Raw genomic sequence first — 21439 nt, 5'->3', positions numbered from 1 at the left:
ACACGAATATCTTGTCATGCCAGTCAGAGCTCTCAAATAACTGGTCAGATTTACCAATAGTGATTTTTCTGTTTAATGAATGTATAGAGGTGGTGCTTAGCAGTCTTATAAAAGATTTGTTTTGAATGTTGTAATTTGGTATTTTGTTTGGCTTTTAAAAAAGCAATATTGAGACCCTATATCACATCTATTTTGTAATTTGAAATTTAGAATATTCTGCTCTTCCCCACTCTTCTCATTGACACTACCATATTTAAAGGTGACAGCACTGGGGCATGCAATTCAATTTTACTTCACAATTCAGCCATCATCCACAAACCAGGATATAAACTTTCCATTTTCTTATTTTTCATAAACTCAAACAATATGAATAGCCATACTGTATAATCTTCCTGTTACTTCCAACATTTGGTTGACCCACCCTTGCCTTGTTTCTCCATCCTCCAATCCATTCTGTATTCTTACCAAATTGACCTTCCTAACTCACAGATCTGAATATGTTGTTTTCCCATTCAGCTAACTTAGTGGTTCCGTATTGCCTCCAAGATCAGTCAGTTAACATTTATTAATTGTATCTATGCCAGACCCTGTGCTAAGCTGAATACAAAGAAAGGCAAAAGACAGTCCTTACTTTCAAGGAGCTCATTGTCTGATGGGAAAGACTACATGAAAATTACTAAGCACAAATAAGCTACATAGAAAATTAATTTGAAATAATTAAGATTGTATATAAAATCCCGTTTGACTTTTAAAGTCCTTTAAAATATGATCCCTTCCTATCTTTCCAGTCTTTTTACACTTAACTCTCTTCCACAGTCTCTTTGCTCTTCCTTGTACAAGACTGATACTGCATTTTCACTGGCTGTCCCTCATGCTGGAATTCTCTCCAATGTCCACCTCCTGGTTTCCTTCAAGTCTCAACTAAAATCTCTTTCTGTAAAAAATTGTCAATATCCCTTAACATTAGCACCTTCCCTCATGAGATCATCTCCAATTTGCACTATATGTGTTTTGTTTAAACAAAATTGTTTGCATGTTTTCTCCCCAAATAAAACAAATTCCTAGCATCAGAGTTCCTCTCCATCTTTCTTTGAACTTCTGAGTGCCTGACAAAAAGTGCTTTGAGAAATATATGTTGACTTCAATTAAGATGAGATCATATCCATATGATTAATTAAACATAAATTTGGAACCAATTCTGGAAAGGACAGATCTAGGTATAGATGTTAGGACTTGAGCAAAACTAGATTGAACCTGAAGGACTGAGTAAAGATGATATACTGATAATGTATATACACTAGCAAAGACAGAAATAAAATGAAAAAGCCTCTTAATTCTATTCATTTTTTGCATTGTTTAAATTACTATTTTCCTGAAGTCAGTAACATATTTCCTAGGTTTCAAAGAAACAAAGAGGGAAAGGAAACCCATGATGACATTTTTATGATTATTACAATGTCTTTTCAGAAAAGCATAAATGGGAAGCATAACACCTTATTTGTATACATGAATATTAGAACAACTCTTTAAATGACCTTGAGATTTTTAGGATATATTCTCCTTGTAGTATTGCATGATTAAGTTATTTCTAATTTCTATTTAGGTCTATTTTTGTGACAAGTTATTTCTAAGACAAAATGACTAGTACACATCTCTTTTTTCTGAGAAAAAGGTAGGAATAGAGAATGTGCCTAGTGTCATAGAGAACCAATCAGTTTGGTCTTTACAATAATGTCATATCGGTGATGCTGAATTTGGAAGCCCAGGAAACAAACGTTGTCCTGAGATCAAGTAAGCTCGGAAATTTTAGGTTCAAATAAATTAAAATAAAAAGTAGCTAAAATGATTTAGGAAGAGAGAGAATCTTAGCTTAGATTGTTGGAGAAAGTAGGTTAATTTTCAATTTACCTACTTTTTCCATTTTGCAGTGGCAAAGAATTTCAATTTATTCATAACAACAGTCAAAAAAAGGAATTCATTTAATTAGTGATATGTAAAGACTTTGCATAGAAAAAAGTTACAAAGTAATGCAAAAACCAAGACTAGGTACAGTATTTTTAAAACAAATATTTTAAAGTATATTTTGCATAATGTTTAACATTCTCATAATGTTTATTGCTTTCTCCACACAGCAGAGAAATCAAGTGCATAATACATGCTGTGTCTTTATTTTCCAAAACATAAAATCTCACGTGCTTGATTCAATGTATTGAGAGATTATTTTATGTCATAAAACAAAAACAAAAAAACAAATCAAAACATCATTGTGTAGCACTATTTGTTTGGGTATGGACATAAAATAATTTACTGGCATCACATTGAATACATTCATCTTGGTTTGTAATCAAATGAAATCTGTGAATTTGGGAAAGAGCAACTTAAAAAAATAGTGCCTTTTCTTTTCCTAATGCTCCTTATCCATCTCATCCTCTTTTGTCCCTAGAAATTACAATCTTCCTCATAGGTGACAGAAAGATTTTGCATGTTATCAGGAGGCAATGAAAAGTATATAATATATATATATATAATATAAAAATAGTCCAAATGCAACTAAATAAGTTAATTTAACATCTTACAAAGGAGTTTTTTGTATTGGCATGAATCATATATCCTCCAGTGGGCACTCAGTAGGCAGTTACATACTTGGGTGCACTAATAAAGAAACACCATATTTTAAGCCAATTTTTAAAAAAAGTGCCTGAAGGCTTGCAAGTGGTGCTGAATTGTCTGTTAATCCAAGCACTGATAGGATAATTGCTTATACCAATGCTATGCTAGATGTCACCACTTGGCAAGTCTCTACAAAGTAAACCAGGTAAAATAAAACTAGGCCTTTCAACTTGAAAATTATTTTTCAGCAACCCCTTTTAGCTAAATAAATCTGTTGGTTTTAACAGTGCACTCTTCTCTGGAAATGTATCAAATGTCTGTAGCCTAATGTAGTACTCCCTTCCTTCTCATTTCTTAACCCATAACTTTCTACCTTCTTTTCTTGTGCAATGTTATTCCTTTATGGAGAAAATATTTAATAATTGAGGCACTTAAGAAACTTTAAATTGTGTGTGTGTGTGTGTGTGTGTGTGTGTATGTGTGTGTGTATATGTGTGTGTTTTCATCCAGCCTCAGGAGAATTCCATGGAGTATTTTCTTTCCTAACCCACAAACGTGAAGATGTGTAGCTGGAAGATGTTCTCTAGAATCTGTGTATTTCCCTCATAAACTTTCAAATAGTAAAAAAAGAGTGTGACATTTTCAAAAGCTCACTGACGTTGGTTAACAAGATATCTAAAGCAAAAACAAAGAAGAAAAACGGTAATATTCTTCTTGTGAGATCTGTGTCTAAAACAGTGTTTTTTGTTCCATGGTTGATTTTCAGACATCTGTCATGGCTGCTACCTTCAGGGTGAAGGCCTTTGAACTGACTCTGAAATGAAGGACATTCAGTTACTACTGCCAAAAGTCTAGTAGAAATTCCAGGGAGTACTAAAAAGCTCCAACTTCTGTCCCCCAGGGTCGGTAAGGTTTACTGTTTGTTCCACTACCTGTCTGCTGGGGACTGGAAGTTGCTGACACAGATAAAGGTGGGCTGATGGCTGTTGCAGCTGCTACTGCTGCAGCTGCTGCATTTGGTGGGAGCATGGGGAATGCCCCTGCAAAGGAAAGGGGGAAACTGTGAGCAGCTGCTGTGGCTGCTGCAGCAGCAGCATGGACGGTAGCAGAGAGAGACAGGAGAGAAGTAGAGAGAGGTGGAACACAAGGTGCCACACTGCCTGTGGAAGGCATTCGAAGTGCAGAGTCAGCATGAGCAAAAGTGGCTGTGAGAAGAGCTGAGCCATGGGAAGGGGGAGGCACTTCTGATGCTGTAGACAGCCGGCAAGGTGTGGTTTCTGAGGCATGGAGTCCATTTTGCTGAAGCAAGGCTGTAGGAAGATGGTGAAAAGCAGCTGTCCAATGATGTGGATGTAAAGGGTGATGATGGTGGTGGGCCATGGAGCTAGTCATGGCAGCTGCCTCCCTCTGAGAGGCACAGGTACTGAGATGAGACACAAGTCGAACTCTCAGGGGATCTGATGTGTCCAGACCTTCCACTGAACTCAAGTATCTTGCAACTTCAGTTAGGCATTCTCGAAATCCAATGCTCATAAAATCCATGGCAAGGGCATGGGCATCAAAATAACCTGATATGTAGAATTACATAGAAGAAAAGAGGGTGGGTGGGGAAGAGAAGAGTAAGAAAGGAGAAACAAAAAATGGTTAATGAACCGCTTTGTCTCTCATTAGATTTAGCTAGAACCTATTTCTCTTAAGATAGCTACTTGTATTTTTACTTTTATATAAGTTTTTTAAAAGACTCTTTGGTAATTTACATGTGTGACAAACTCTAGCAATATAGTTTGTAATAGTCCCTGCAACCAAATATCACAACAGAAAAAGAAATTAAAAACATCCATGTTTCAGACTCTTCCAAAAAGATGTTGCTTTATTCTTGTACTGTGGGAGAGTGGATTTCATGGCAGCCTTTTCATGGTAATATAGATCTAGAGTCTCTCTGTCTCTTTCACACACAACATGGATTGAATGAATATTAAAGATCTATAAAGATTAAAGATGCTATAGAACAGCATTCTGCCCCCTTCTCTCTGGTGTTATTTTTTATAACCTAGATAGTAAACATCACATGCATTTTGATTGTCTGAGTCCTTTCTTTAGCAATATTATTGGGATATCATTTGCTTAGTAAAATCTTGTGCATCTTGACATGTTATGTTACTTAGCAGCAAACTGAAAACATCTTGTTCCTCATAAAGAAAAAAGTCTCAGTGGAAACAAAATGAGGTGGGTTGTTTTTTTAAAGTGCAATTCAGATACTAATTTGAAGAGCTATATTAAACAATTTTCTGCCAGCCAGTACATGGATATTTAATGATATAAGATGCCTACTTTATTGAATTTCATTATAAATATAATTCATTTTTTTAATACCACCCATTCTTAAGCTCATTTATTTGGCACTTTTCCAAGAGTAGTTTAATGAAAAGATGTACATACTTGTATATATGCTCATACACACATACCTGAAATTAGTTTTATAACTGGCTAAAAGGTGAGTCATACCAACATAAGAATTGGACCTTAGATCATCTATTATATCTTGCTTATTTTAAGATGAAGAAACAAGACGAGAGGCTAATTGATTTGCCAAAATTTGACAGGGCCTTAAAATACCTTTTCTTTTGTTGTTATTGTTGAACCAGGCCTTAGTTGCTTCTTTTTTCCCCTAATGACATTTTATTGCTGATTTTTATATTATATGTAATTCTTCTTAATCCTGATAATGTCACTATCCTCCCAAGTCTGCCCAGGTTTTTTTTTTTTTTTTTTTTGTCTCATGCCTAAAATATCAGGTTCCTTAATTCCTTGCACATAAAACTGCAAATCTATTTATGTACAACTTGCTATTTCTTTTAAATATATAATGAAATTATCATGTAGATTTCTTTTTTTTTTCTTTCCTCTCCCTTCTTCCCTGTCTGAGATGGCTACCATTAGACATAAATAGGTACATATACGCCCTGCCTTCAGTTTCTCTCTTCTACAAGTGACCCTTGATGTACTTCTAGATTAGGTTTCCTCCCATACAGCTTTTATTGCTGCTTTACTCCTCAAAATTTCAATGGTTGCCCTTTTTTTTTTTTTTTTTTTTTTTTGGCTGAAACACTTGGGATTAACTTGCCCAGGATCACATAACTAGGAAGTATTAAGTGTCTGAGGTCACATTTGAACTCAGGTCCTCCTGACTTCAGGGCTGGTGCTCTATCCACTGCGTCATCTAGCTGCCTCAGATTACCCATTTCTTAAGGGATAAAGCCTGCTATTGAGGAAAAGGCACTTCAGAAACTCAAATTTTCTAATTATGGAAGGAATAAATATAGTATAGTGGATAGGGCCTTGTACTTGAAGTAAGGAAGATATGGGTTCAAATAATGCCTTAGAAGCTTCCTAGGTAGGAATGAATCCTTTAAGAGGAGGGAATGATAGAGAAGTAATAGTCTAATGACACAGAATGAGATACATTGTTTTGGAAAAGAACAATGGGGGATGTGTCTTGATTAATTATGTGTATTTGTTACCAGGGATTTGGATTTTTGTTAAGATGTTCAAAAGAGTTCAAAAGAAACTATGTAATTCTATGATTCTAGGTAAATCACTTAAATTCTCTGTGCCACTTTCTTAACTTTATTTATTTTTAATTTATGAAATACAACAAGCATTTCTATAATATAGTATAATAAAAAAGATTGCATATGAAACTGCAAATCTATTATGTACAACTTGCTATTTCTTTTGAACATATAATGAAATTATTATGCAGATTTCTTTTTTTTTCCCCTTTCCTTTCCCTTCTCCCTTGTCTGAGATGGCTACCAGTAGACACAAATAGGTACATATACATAAAATTGTATATGTTTCTATTTATCAATTTTTTCTATGGATACAGATGGCATCTTTCTTTATATCTTTTGCAGTTAATTTGTATACTTATAATAGTCACAATAAATTATTTGCTCAAAGTTGTTCTTAAAACAATGTTACTCTTGCTATATACAATGTTTGCTTGGTTCTGCTCAATTCACTCACTCTTCATTATTTTGTATAACTCTTTCCATGTTTTTCTAAAATCACTGAGCTCATTATTTTTTATAGTGAAGAAAGATTCCATCATAATCATATACCACAACTTATTCAACCATTCCCTAATTGATAGGTTTCCCTGAAATTTCCAGTTCTTTGCCACCACAAAGAAAGCTGCCATGCACATTTTAGAACAGATTCTACCCTTCCCCTAATTACCTTGAGAAACAGACCAAATACTGATATTGCTGGGCCAAAGTGATTAGACAGTTTAAGAACTCTTTGGGCATAATTCCACATTGCTCTCCAAAATGGATGGGCCAGTTCACAATTCTACTAATAATGAACTAGTTTCTTTAAAATGAGAAGGGCTGTACTCAATGGGTTCTAAAACACATGATTTCATGAAAGTAAAAATCATGGTTCTTCCTACTATCCTATAGTTAATATAAAATGATCCCCTTATTAGAACATAGTAACATAATATATGTTATATGTTACATATATTAAGGGGAAAACAGACAATGTTAGAGTAGCTAGAGTACGGGATTGTAAGAAAGACTTAAGTTTATATGTTTCCAGTGACACTTTCTATCTGTGTTACCTTGGGCAAATCATTTAAACTCAAATACATTCCTAGAACTTAAGGCAGTAGATACATTGTCTTCAGGGTTGGTGAAATGGGTTCCAATACTGAAAGTTCTACTTACTGATGAACTTATAACTTTTTCACATATTTGTATATATAGGAAAAACAAAATTCGTGGACAATGATAGATAAATATGGGGGTAAGTTCACTACTTTGTTTCACAGAGTAATCTTTGGAATTTAGGAATTGTTGGAAAGAATATAGATTCTGGAACTAGATGACCAAAGTTCAAATCTCATTTCTGATGTGTCAATTATCTGTGTGATACCAGCCTTTAACCTACTCCAAAATTTTTTCATCTAAAAAAATGAGGGGTGGGATAGTCCTTTCCAGCTCTGTAGCTATGATCTTGGTATATAATAGTGTTTTTCTCTCTCTCTTTAACTTGATATAATGTCATTTCCAGTTTTTTTTAACCCTTACGATGAAATCTTTTTTTTTTTTTTTAATCTTTATACCTAATAAATTAGGTAGACTGGAAGGTGTTAGATAAGTACAATAGAGAGCTATAATCACTGCACTAACATATTAATAGTGCTATTAACAAATAAAATTTTAGACCAGGAACGAAAGCTATTTCAGGAAAAAAGAAGTCCTCAAGGGAAAGTATATTATCTTCTAAGTTTTCAAGCTAACAAAGTCAGAAGGTGAAATATCCTGAAGCACTATAATCAGAAGCAAGGTAATGAAGCATTATTCTATTGAGACAGAGCCCAAATGACTTTAGAAACTGACATTACTCAGCTCATTCATACCTACAAAGGAAACAGAAGATCGACCAGACATTTATTTCAAAAACTCCCAGGAAATTTTCCTTCGTGGCCATAAACTAAACACATTCCAATATTACATTTTATTATGTAACTTACATGCCCAAGTAGTTTGCTGTTTCTTAATGTTAACTAAAAAATAATATCAATGCCAAATGCAGACAGAAAGGAAAAAAGTTAACAATATTAAATTAGAATCTAGCCATAACCCAAGGCTGAAAACCTTTGACAAAGAACATTCTATTGACTAAGAGTCATGATAACTGCATATTTCTTCCCTAAACCTTTATGCATCACCTGCCTAATTATTTTTTAAATTATCTACCCAGAACAGACAGTATGAACATTTAAAAAAAATGTTCTCTTTTGAATAGCCAAGAATAGCCCCTGGGCAATTGGGTTCAAAATGATAAACAATTCAAATAACAGAATGCTAGTACATTTCATGGAAGTGTAGCTAGTATTTACTTTTGTATTATAGTTATCTCTGTTTGTATCTTCCTTATCCTCTGACTAGACTGTAAAGTCCTAGAAGGCTGGGTTGCCTTTTATCTAAATCCTGCATTTTTTCTGATATCTAGTACAGTGCTCTCTGCACAGTTAGTGTTTTAATGAACTGAAAAAGAATAGAAAATGGTAAAATTTTAATCCTGTATTTTTAAAAAGCAAAGGAGGTACAATAAATCTCTAATAACAGATGTTTTTCTACCTAACATTTCTATCTTAGAATCTGTATGAAATAAGGAAATATGCTTTTTTATAATCTAAATTCACAGGATTATAGATCTAAATCTGGCAGGGGCCTAACAAGTTATGCAATCAACCCTTTCATTTTACTTATGGAAAACCTGAGGTCAAGAAAGTGACTTTTGCCCAACCTCACACAGGTAGTTAAGTGGCAATAGTTAAGTAGCAGAACTAGGATTCATGCTCAGCTGCTGTTAATTCCTAGTTCCTAGCTCTACTAAATCCAGTGTTTTCCTTAACTTCTACTAGAGATTTCTAACAGAAGGTGAATAACTGCTTAGCAAAAATGTAACAGGGTGGGATCCTGCTTTTAAATAGGGGTTGGACTAAGGATTTCTAAGGTCCCGTCAAACTTTATTTTTCCAGATGGAAAAAAGGAGTTTGGTCCTATAAGGTCAAATAAAAATCTCTGATTTTAATAGAACCAGATTAAGGTAGAACGGACTTCAGAAATTCTTAGCTCAATTCCTACTTAAAAGCATGATTCCTCCCTACAAAATTTCTGATAAGCAGTTATCTAGCTTCTGTTTGAACAGCTACAGTGACAAGGCATACCTTATATTTCTGGTTTATATTTTCATAAAACAGAAATCCAAGTTTTAATCTTTTCTCATTTGATTCTCACGACAACCCTGGAAATAGGTGTTCTTTTTATGATAAGAAAACTGAAGCAAACACAGGTTAAGTTACTTGCCTAAAGTCACAACTAGTTGTTTTAATTTTATGATCACCTAGCACTTTACAATTTTCAATGTCCCTCTAATTGCTGGTCCAAAACAACTCAGTGAGATGGATAGTAGAGTTGCTTTTATTGCTATTTTAAGTGAGTCATCCTAGTCACACAGAAAATGGTATAACAGTACTAAAACCTGGAGGCCTTCTGACTGAACTTTATCCACTGTCCTTTACACTTACTGTACTTGGGAGGATAAGGCATGAGGGAAATCTCACTGTCTGGGTGTTCCATAAACATCTTCATAAGGTGATTAAAATAAGCATTAAGGATATCTTTCAAGAGGAAATTAAGTTATATAAAAGTTACATATAAAACCTGAGGGATGTAAATGTAAGGGGATCAGAGCATCTGGAGTCCCTCTTTCCCTTAGTATGTGAATTTTGGGTCTTTTTAAAAAGGAGATACTTAACTGATAGAAGTATTTCCTTCTCATCTTCCCACTATCTCCATCAAACCACTGACTAGCTCATTTCCCCATAGTACTTAAAACTGGGGCCTGGAGTCTGAGGATAGTTATTTCCATTAATTGTATGAATACAGAGGTTTATTATTGGGGATTTAAAATAGCTTTCTACTCCCTACTCTGCAGCAAACAAAAGAAATGCAAAACAACAAAGATTTTTCACTTCCTTACGAAATCTACATTATATCAAATTCTAGCATTGATTTTGGTGCAGCCCAATGGTTGACGCCAACCTCCTGTTTATGTTTGCATGTTTGTGTGTTTGTTTTGTCTTCCAGTGCAGATTTCAGAGCTCTTCTGAAGCCCCAAACAAATCTCTGACTGGGCTACTCCTGAATGAAGTCTTTACTCCCACAGTGTTATGAAAGCAAACACAAGCCTAGGGTCAAGTGCTTCTTTTGTTCCAACAGTCCTTTCCCACGAGTTTAATCCTGCCATTAGCATTGATTTCCACTGCTTTAATCTGGGACTGCCTATTCCAGCATGTTAAAGAACTGTTCAGTTCTAGATTAGATTTTTTTTTTTTAAGGGTTGGGTGAGGGAGAGAAGAAAGGTGCAAAGAGAAAGTGACTTACTTTTACCTCCTGTTGCTTGAAGCATCTTCAAATGATCCACTGTCATTTGTAATATTTCTGCTTTTTCCAGTTTTGCAGATCCCTTGAAAAATAAAATAAAATCTTACAAACTTTATAGGTTCTAATTTAGCATTCTTTTCACTGAACTTATTATGGTTTTATTTTTCTTTTATATCAGAGCATTCTTAATTTAATTTCTTCCCAGAATATATTTCAGATGCCTAGGAGACTTTATATTACATCACTGAATAGCTATAGCTATCCATACTATGCCATAATTTTTAAATAATTATATCTACTTTTAAAGAATGTCTAGAAGTCTAATAAAATAATTGACCTTTCCAAAAACTTTTTATTGTGTCATATTTTTTATTACATATTAAAATAATGAATTAAAAACCCTTCAGTTGTGCAGGCTAAAAAACTCTGTATAAACTTTTTATCTTCTGAAAAAAAAATGTCCGTTGCCTTATTTTGGAAACTATGGATTTACCAATTGTTATATGATACAAAATATACATGGTTTTAATAATTTTGCCCTAAGAACTGTTTCTTAACAAATAATAAGCTTTTAAAGGGAAAATTATCTTGTCATTAAAATAATCTATTATCTCTTACTCAGTAAAGTTCCTCTCTGGATAAAGGGGGTAAAAAACCCCCCAAACTAATAAAACAAATTTAAAAAAACCCCCAAAACCCAACCGTTCCCCATTTTGACCAGCAGGTGTCACTCTGTGTATCGATATCCAAAAGATAAAAGGGGAATTCAGTTCTAATATGGGTAATACTTTAAATTCTTAAGGACCTTTGAATCATTTTTTAAAATATATTTTTCCTATAATTGAATTAGAACTACTTCCCTCCAGTTTGCTTTGCTTTGGTTATTTATTTGTATATGGGACCTCTAGATTAGATTGTGAACTCCTTCGGAACAGGGCTTTAAATATTTAAAAATATTGAAATTATTTCTTTGTAAAGATAGCTATGAAAAGTCATTGGAACACATAGATTTTTCTTAAGAATGCTTAATTTGCCAGCAAATGCTGTATGGATAATATATAACATATTTCATTCTTATGTTTTCAAAGTAGAGGCTAAGATTTGGTTTCGATTTCTAAGCTTTACTTATTTAAATGGATAGAACTCAGTCCATAGTGAAGTTCCCCAAGTTACTTATTTCCATGAAAAAATACTCTTCTAATCATACTATGACAAGTTATAACTCTCTGTTCTTGGTAACCAAACTCTGCAAATGTGAAAACCATGTGTTTATAATAACTTACTGCCAGAGAACAGAGGTTTGTTTTTTAAAGCTTAAGTTGTTTTAAGTCAATATTTAAGAAAAATCTAACAAACCAAAAAAATTCCTAACCCAGTGATCCTAATAACTGTAGGCAGATTTTCAGTAATCAGAACATTTTTAAAAAGCATTGATAATTGATATTTTAATAACAACACAGAAAGATTCAAAGCATTCCTCATCAAAATTACATTTTTTTTCATGTTATTTTTCCCCTTATGGAAAAACTCAGCTATAGAATAAATGTCTTTTTGGCAATTTTTCCCCCTATTAAGAATTTATAATTAATAGTGTATTACATACTGTACTTTTTCTCGGTGTTAATCTTTTCCATAAAGATGGCACAAGTAGTTTCACTGAGAATGACTAATAACTCAAACTGCAGTTTCTGAGTATTTTCCAAGGGCTTTGTAGGGGTTGTATTATAATGTTTGTGGTGTTCATGAAGTAAACAATAAAATGGAACAAATAAGTGTTGTCTCATACCCTGTTTGAACTAAATTGAAAATATTTCCATCATATGTTTCTGTATCCTTTGAAGGATGCTCTCTGGTGTCTCTGCTGCCAGCAGACTTGTATAGATGGTTTAAATATTACTTTTCTTGAGCCATTAAGCAAGCAACTTTGAAACTAATCAGTTCTCTACTTTCTTACTTGTACAAATGACTTTTTATTTTTTATTTTTTAAAGGTCTATTTCTATTCTGAGTATGGTTAATTACATGGTCAAGTTTGACCATACTGGACTTTTAAAAGAGTGTTTCAACTCAAGTAGACTCATGATGAGGCGTTTAAATGAAAGTAAATGGGTTGGTAAATTAGTTTGTACTTTAGGACTGTGGGTTAGATATGCTATTTCTAGAACTACTATCTTTTTTTTTTAATAAGAAAAAGTGTTTAAATAAAAAAACACAATTTAAGACAGAAGTTTCATTTTTTAAAAAAAGCATACTGTATGCAGCACATTTTAAAACAAAACCACTACTGGTATTCATAGAAAGAACAGAGAAAGCATGAACACTCCTACCCTTAAGGGAAAAAGAAGCAAAGAATGGAAATGTTTTTCGGCTTCATGACGGATTATGTTTTTAATAGTTTTGCCACAACAAAGCATTTTATTGAAATGGCTGCTTTATGCCAGATCAGGACACATACACTATTATTTTAATGAGCTTTAACAAGAACTCACATTACCAGATGAGAGAATCTGTGTGTGAGAGAGTACACATACATGCATTTTAAGGGGAAAGGAGGAAGCATCTTACTTGTTTTTCAAAAGCGGTTGGCACAAGTCGTCTCAACTCAGATAAACTGTTATTTATTCGATCTCGACGCCTTTTCTCTATAATCTATTCCAAAAGGAAAAAAAATTATGAATGTATGAATAGTAAAATTACACTTAGTGGAAAGATACAATGTTACATGTTAGATTGATTTCATGAAATCAAAGAAAAAGGAAAAAAAAGCAGTACACATACCCCTCTTCTTTTCTTTCTGGCCATAATCTGAGATGTTGTTGTTGGAGAATTTGATCGAATCACAGAGCCTGTACTTTGCCTATGAAACAGTAAGAATGCGTCAGGTGCTACATAACACAATGATTGTTCCCTTCTGGGTACCTGATGCCACCTATTAAATTTTCAGTAATTACACTACTCCTCTAAGTGTCTGGTCCTTTATTCTTAATTCTTCCTTCACTTTTATCACTTTTTGCTTTTAAGGCCTTTTAGTTTCTCTCTAGGTTTGAATAACATCTTTTAATGAATAGTTTGGGCATCAAGGCCATAAGAAAATACTATTCTGAACCTCTATGTATAATTCACTGAAACAATTATGGAAAGATTCAGTGAAAAGTAGGTAGGTTTAGATATTCATAGTTTCACTGAGATAGATCTTTTTCAAAGTCAGCTAACCTCTGATAGCATTTCCCTCCCTGGCATAGGATAAAGCAAAGCTATTTTAAAATAAAGGTCACATTAAAGTCTTGCTATCAAACAGATACAGTCTGGTCATGTGTCACCAGTATTCTCCCTAGATCCAATTTTTAAAATGAACAAAAGCTGTCTTATTTTATTTCTTAGCACAAGAAAAATTAAATTTTGAAATGTCCCTAACTCCCAGAATACTGTGAATCAAATAATTTATTAACACATATTGCATCAAACTAAAGAAGAATGCTTAGATAAATCTACTTTACTCTGAAAATGAATCTGAGCTCTGTGGCTGAAAACCTTTCAATCTTCAAGTCTAGATTTAAACCTACCAACAAAGTCTGGAGAATGCATTTTGTAGTCACTTTTAATTTTTATCCATATCTTCTTCTTTCATAATGTACAATGATTACACATTTTATTTTCATGAATCTGCTTTTTATTATATGTGCTGTTTTCTTTCAGAAATGATGGTGAGAACTGTTTCTTATCTCAGAATTCCAACATAACTAGCCCTTCCCTTTTTTTACCCCTTCCTCAAACATTTCTCCTTTCTTCAATGTCTTTTACACCTTTGGCTTCATTTTTGAACTATGACATATTGCACTTGGGGAAACAATTAACTAGATAAAATAGATCAGCACTTTCCAAACTTTTTAGTCTCAAGACCCTTTTACACAAAAATTATTGAAGACTTCCTCCCCAAAGCTTTTATTTATAGGAGTTATTTGTTGAGGTTTACTATACTAGAATTTAAAATATTTTGCATTATTATGAAAGAAGTTTTGACCTCAAAGACCCCTGAGCCCTCAGATCACACTTTAAGAACTCCTGGGATAGAAGTTTTCAAACATCTTTGTCTTTTTTTTTTTTTTTTTTTTGAGTTTGGATTGCTGTAAAAATTAAAAAAAAAAAAAAAGCAATTTTCAAAGACAAGAATCCTGACCTCTGCATGACACTTACTTGAAAGTAAATAATTTAACTGTTCCTGGGAATGCTAATTAGGAGCAATTATAACGTGACCTGCATTGGCACTAAAATGCCAGGTAACTGTCATGTGAAATGGTGATTTGTTTTCTACTAATATGATTCAACTATTTTCCAACCCTAGTAATCATACTGATACCAGAGTGAAAACGATGCCTGAAAGCACTCTTATAATAGGTCATTTTATTTTTGAATTGCCAAAGTCACATATGCTCATTACACAAAGCGCCACCTAGTCAATCTGGACACTATAAAATCGTTTCAAATTTTCCAGTGAACATTTTTGAACTCTTCAGTTCCATTTTTGAAAGGGCTCCGGATTGGACCTTCAGGAGGTGGGACACCTAAAGTTAGTCCTTACACTTAGTCCTTTTGCAAAGCCACTAGTGGGATATGACAGCTGACTATGCTACAGGTGATCCATAGCGTCGGAAGTCAATGGCTCATTAAATCTTTCATAACCACAGGCGTATTTCAGCACGTCTCACCTTTCTCGAGTTCCACTCCACTCCCAAAGGATTAAAAAAATCACAAAGCCCTCAAAAACAATACAGTGCCTCATGTAACCCCCTAATACCACTACTCAACGAAACAGGAGTGGTTTCATAGGCAAAAGTTTTCACATCTCCTCCAGGATCCCCCGAGATTTCGCAAGAGATGCTCACTCACACTAGGAGTTTCCCACAAAGCCTTCGACACATTGGAAGGTTAGAGGACCACCTAGGTCTCTCTTTGTCCCACACAAGTCATCCCTAGATGACTTCCGATGGGGAGAAACCCTTTCCAGACTCCCCATCACCTGAGTTACTCACACTCACCCCGAGTAATTGTTTTCGCTTCCCACGTCTATAGTCTCATCCATGTCGCTGTCTGAGGTAGTTTCCTCACAAGGTCGCTTCATCTCTGCGAACCGGGGGGATGCACACGGCTGGCTAATGAGAAATAAATACCCACCACTTTTTCTCTTTTCCCCCCCTCCCCCTCCCCTTCGTGGTCTGCAGCTTAGCGCAGAGCCTGGCAAGCGCTGCACGACGGCGGAGGCTGCAGCGGTCTGTTCCTGCTTGCTCTTTCCCACGCTGCAGTCCCTACCTCCACCGAGCGCAAGTGCCCAGTCTCCAGGCACGCCCCCTTCCCCCCAGCGTTCTGTCCCGGGTGTAACCCCATCTTCTCCCCCTCCCCCCCCTTCTCGGCTGGCTCCCCCGCAGGCGCCTCCTATTGGACCGAAAAGCTACTGATGGGCAGCATCAGCCAGCCCCCTCATGGAGTCGGGGGAGTTTGGGATTGGCTGGTAGCTGAGAGGCGATCGGGGCGAAGCGGGGGGAGTGAGAGGAACAGGGAGGAGGGGTGTCCTTTGCGAAAGCCTAAAGCCAGTGGGTAGTTTCCAAGCGTGGGAAAGCAGCCGCTGCACCTCCGGTCCCTGGGAGCTGCGGGCGGGGAAAGGCGCAATCTGGTCGACCCCGTGGCGAATGTTACCGCATTTCTCAACTCGATGTAGGGAAGTTGTGCTGACGCTAAGACTGAGGATCAGGTGTTGAGTGCAAGACTTTTGGTTTCGGCAAACTCCCTCCTAACCCCGGTCACTTTCAGTCCCAAAGTTTCTGAGCTACGTTTAAAGAATAATGTCAAACATCCCCCTTCTCCCCTTCCCCCTCTTTCCCTCCTGTCCCCCCGCCTCCTCCCCCAGCTTCTCTCAGTCTCTCAGTCTCTCGTCTCTCTCTCTCTCCTCCCCTTCTACCCGCTTCGAGTGTGTTTGGCTGCAGTCATAGTAAAAGTAAGACTGCCCCTCTGGGCTTTTCCCATCCGGATTCGTGGTTTCATTGTGTAGACCTTATCCTTCTGTTCTCTTAAAACTTTTTCTAAAGGAGATTCGTTTTTCTCTCTCCCTGTTTCCATTGCTTTTCCTGGGCAGAATATATGGGAAGGTGTTGTTCGCTCAAAGGAGTCCTGAGAAGGATTGGAACTATCACGATATGGGATAGTTCTATTTCTTCCTTAACTGTACTTCCACAACTTTTAAGCACCTAGTTGCTCTTTTTTGGATTGCGTTTTCATTTTCCCGCCTGGAGTCGAAGGTACATGCAAACTGGGAAAGTGACCCTAGGTGATATATTTGCACCAAGTGACGAGAAGAATTGAAGAAATAGATGAATAGATTTACCTTCACCCTGAGAAATCCAAACGTTTGTAGCTAGAAAAAATTTTGGAAATTTGCCTTTGTTTGCATACCCTCAGTTTTCTAATAACAGGCAGGCAAGCCACAGAGTAAAGGATTTGGGAGAATCGAACAATTGGGAAATAGGGGAAAGCAAAGTTTGTGAATTTCAGATTTAAAATGAATTTCTTTTTTTGGTCAAACAATTTTTAAAAATCACTTTTTAAGTCCCTGAACTATTTTCTTCCACGTTTCCAAATGTTTCTATTTTTGAAAGAAATTCAAAACTGCATCCCTTCAAGAGGGACTGTAAATTTTATTTAAACCGGCTATACAGCTTTGCGTATACAATGGCTAAGAGACCGAGGCGATTAAAATTAGCCTTCGGGTTCCCCTGCTTTCACCATTTCGGTGTCCAGGAGTTAACCACCTCAAAACTAAATTTCTTCCTTTTCTGGGTAGACTGTGTAGAAGTGCAAAATGAAGCTTATCAGAACCCTTTAAAACAAGCCACCCATTAAACAAAAGCTACACTGCCTCTGTGAAAAATTTAAGATTCTTTTCTAAATGACCAGACCTTAGGTTTTTCCCTTTGAGCTCTATTCTTTCCAGCATTAGACAGCCTCAAGTGTTCCCTTGACCCATTTAATTCCCAAGTACAGCTCTAACCTAAATTAAAAGGTAAAAAGTAAGAGGAACTGGGGAAAGCCGGAGCGGAAAGACGATTCCAAGGCCAGACAATCTGAAAAGCCTCGGGTAGAGAAAAGATAAAAATTGAGGACTGTGAAGGCTTGCCCCAGCAGGGAAAAAGCCCGAGGCTGATTCTAGTGAGGAGGGGGAGAGAGAGAGAGAGAGAGAGAGAGAGAGAGAGAGAGAGAGAGAGAGAGAGCGAGCACGAGCACAGAGATAGAAACAGAGACGCAGAGATAGACAGAGACACACACAGAGAAACAGAGACAGAGACAGACACAGAAAGACAGACAGAGAGAGAGAGAGAGAGAGAGAGAGAGAGAGAGAGAGAGAGAGAGAGAGAGAGAGAGAGATTGAGAGAGAGGATCAACAACCTTAGGGTAAAGTTGTCTTTAAAATAAATAAACAAAAAACCCTTGACTCGCCCTCCCCTCACCCCCCGTACTCTCTCTCCCCGCCCCAAAAAGGGCCACCAAATACTTCTTACCACACCACCCTCCTCTCTTTTGTGTCAACCCCACGGTGGAGCCTGCACTAACCGTGTGAACAGAAATCTGACCCTTTTCATCCTAACTTTTGAAATGTAACCTGCCCAGAGGACGGAGTCTGGGAGAGTGGGATGGGGGTGAATTGGGGAGGCATAGGAAATGACTAGGGGGGTGTCATCGCCTAAAGTAGGGAAAGGGGACACCGGGAAAGGGGAAGCAGAAAGTACCCTGGGGCGACTGGGTCTGGGGCACTAGAGTGTGTATTTGTACACAAGAGTCAAGTACCCAGCCTTTACTCCAGTATCATCCTTAGTTCTGTTCAGCGACTAAGTTTTGGAGTGTCTTTCTAGTTGCATGGGGATAGAAATGCCCAGAAACTTTGGGCATCCTTGAGTGTTCAGTTCTCTGGAGCTTTCTTCTCCACTTTTCTCATATGTAGTTGCTGCTGGTCTTAAGGCATTGTACACTAATTTAGGCTACCTGAGATGTCCTCTCCCTTCCTCCGAAATCCAGCTAGATTATCCACTCCCTCCACTCACCCAGTAGCCTCCCCCTCCTCTTCCCCACCTCTAAGAAAAGTGTAGGGGAAATACTGCCACGAGGCTCCAGGCGGCCAAGTGAAATGCGTCCGTTACCCAGGGAGTGTCAGTGCGCGGTGATCCGCAAACTAGACTTCTCTGATCTTTGAAGCCTTAGGCTGCGGCGGCGGCGCTAGTACGGACTAAGCTGATCCTGGCGGCGCCTGCCTCCGAGAATCGGAAAGGTTCTGAAGTATTCTTCTTATAAATACCTGGTCTGTCGCGTACTCACGCACCTGACCTGTTGAAAACCAGAAAACTATTCCATCTTTTCTAAAAAACAAGCGCGCGCGCGCCCATACACACACTTACCCATCCAAACTAATATCAGTTGGGTGAGACAGAAGGATACATACAGTCTGATGTTGGTGTTCACCTTAAGTATCCAGGAGCGAGTCATTTCCAAAAATGACATAACGGAAGTGAGGGGAAATTACTTTAAATAAAAAATTAACTGTTAAGTAAACATCGCCACTACGTTTTAGTCTAGATATAGTACATGCCAACACTAGGACAGTTCATTTTCATGAAAACAACTACTATTAAAAAACTTCTCCCAGGGTCACCGTTTAAGTCTTGAGCATTATAAAGAAAACCCCAAGTTCGAGACAAGGGAAGTCCGAAAACGTCAAAGTATTTCCACCTTTAAATTTCTTCTTAGGGAAAAGCGTCAGCTTATTCGAAGAAAAGAGAAGCCCCGGATATTTGGGGCGATATCTGAAGAATAGGATATTTAACTGGAAAATGTCTAATCTGGGTCATGCGCCGCAATATTTCTCAATTAGGTCATGCATTTCTCGGCACAAGGGTCAGTGAGGGAGAGTCTGAAAGGACAAACTCATACCTAATGTGCCTTAGTGTTTTCAGAGGCGGCTCGAAGGCTGCCTTTTCATGGGAATGTTGTGATTGTGTGAAGAGAGAATGGGGGAGGGGAGACGGGGGACAACTGCGGAATTTCAAAACCCATTGTCCCGCTGAGACATCTTTTTCAGTCTAAAGTCTGCAAAAACTCTGTTAGACAGTAAGCCTGCAAAGCAGAAGAGATTTCGCTGCATGAGAAAGTCCAAGCTTCAGTTAAAGGAGCTGGGTTTGTTTCTTTTTCTTTACTTCTTTTTGATTTGGTTTAATTTTTGTTCTTAAAGTATTTCCTACGATGAGGCTTTCTTAAACACTTAGATTTAAAAGGTGCAATGTCTTTCATGTAAAGAAAATTATGGTTGGAAAGTGAACACAGGGAAATTGTTCTGAACTGAGCAGAGGAAGAGATTAGACATAGAGAGAGTTGATTTAGATTTCTGAAATTCTGACCCTTTCAGAAATTTCTGAAATATCTTCCTAATAATTAATTTTATATTCAATAATTCTAAATTAAAAATAGGCCCAGGCTGATTATGTCCTCAATATTACAACTCTGAGGGAATATATGTCTCTCTCTATATATCTACATCTACATCTATATCTATATCTACATCTACATCTATATCTTATATACATATATATGCATATGTATACACACATAAGAGGAAGTGTTTCCTTCTATTTGTTCTATTTCCTTCTATTATTGCTAATTTTCAGTATTGATGGTGGTTTCCAGGTATTGATTCTAGTCTCACTTGAGTTATAGAATTTAGAGAAAACCTCAATGCTTTGCTTGCAAACATTTCCCCTAAAATGATTTATTTACTTTATTAAAGTATTTTCAGGCATTTGGAATGATCTTGAGATATAGACTCCCCTTCCCTCTCTCCCTCTATCATTTGTATGCTTCATTTTCCTAGGGTACTTTGTCACAGTTCATTATTTGCTGCTACTCAAGTCTTTTGAGATCTTATTTACAGTTACTTCTAAACCCTGCTACTCTAGTGTTTGGATTGGCTTAGAAAGTCACTAAGGCAAAACACCACTTTAAAAGAATGTATTTACATAGCTTCTCAGTTAACAGAACAGCCCCTTCTTTTAAAAGACAATTCTGTCTTTCCAGGAAGCCTAGATGGATGTAGATCTGATTGACAGATCCAGAATTCAATCCATCCCAAATATCATCATTATTTAAACAGTTTCATAGTCCAAAATAAGAACAAGCTGGTTGCCCCTAGAAGTGTTAGGTCTATTTGCAATTGCCTGGTGCAGGTGACAAGCACGTACACGTGTGTATCTGTGTGCTGCCTTGTTCTACAGCCTGGCTTGACTAGCTGGGTTATTGTGAGCTGGCAGTTCCTTGAAATGGATAATAATGCTTCACCCCAGGAGCACAATGTTAAGGGCAAGATCCTTGTAAATTTCAATACCTTTGCTCACTAGCATTTCAGAGGCAGGCTCAGCAGAGAGGGTCAGGTTGTAGCACTTTTGCTAGCCAGAAAAACCAGAGTGGAGGCCAGCTTCAGGGAACATTTTAGGTCCATCAGCTTTGATGTCATTCCTGGAAGGGGGATGCTTAAAGAATTAACATTTATGTCTATCTTGTTAACCACATAATATATATCCTATTTCTTGCCTAATATAAATGCACACTAGTATGTGCAATTTATTTTCTGTATCATAGATCCCAATGTAAGAGAAATCTAAGATACTAAACAACTTTTTTTTTTTTTTCTCGGAGTTAGAGATTTAAAGTAATCTTTCATGCCAATGAACAATGTATTCAAAAGCTTTTATTACCAGAGATACTATTCTGGTTTACATTGGGGAATATCTGCTAAATAGGAAATGGAATAAGATAACTGATTAGTTTCCCATATTA

General features: G+C 36.7%; 1 protein-coding gene across 1 annotated transcript; it reads right to left on the bottom strand.

Moving 5' to 3' along the window:
* Positions 1 to 1956: 1956 nt before the first annotated feature.
* HEY2 (hes related family bHLH transcription factor with YRPW motif 2) lies at positions 1957 to 15876 on the bottom strand. Its single transcript, XM_051997698.1, has 5 exons — positions 15610 to 15876; positions 13352 to 13430; positions 13139 to 13222; positions 10575 to 10656; positions 1957 to 4178 (listed from the first exon to the last, which is right to left on the bottom strand). The coding sequence occupies exons 1-5, from the start codon at positions 15690 to 15692 to the stop codon at positions 3484 to 3486; spliced, it is 1023 nt and encodes a 340-aa protein (XP_051853658.1). The 5' UTR covers positions 15693 to 15876; the 3' UTR covers positions 1957 to 3483.
* Positions 15877 to 21439: the final 5563 nt, after the last annotated feature.

Source organism: Antechinus flavipes, chromosome 4 (assembly GCF_016432865.1).
Source record: "Antechinus flavipes isolate AdamAnt ecotype Samford, QLD, Australia chromosome 4, AdamAnt_v2, whole genome shotgun sequence".
In the NCBI taxonomy this organism is placed as follows: domain Eukaryota; kingdom Metazoa; phylum Chordata; class Mammalia; order Dasyuromorphia; family Dasyuridae; genus Antechinus; species Antechinus flavipes.
The sequence above is the reverse complement of the archived record's forward strand: the minus strand, read 5'-3'. Positions and strand labels throughout refer to the sequence as shown.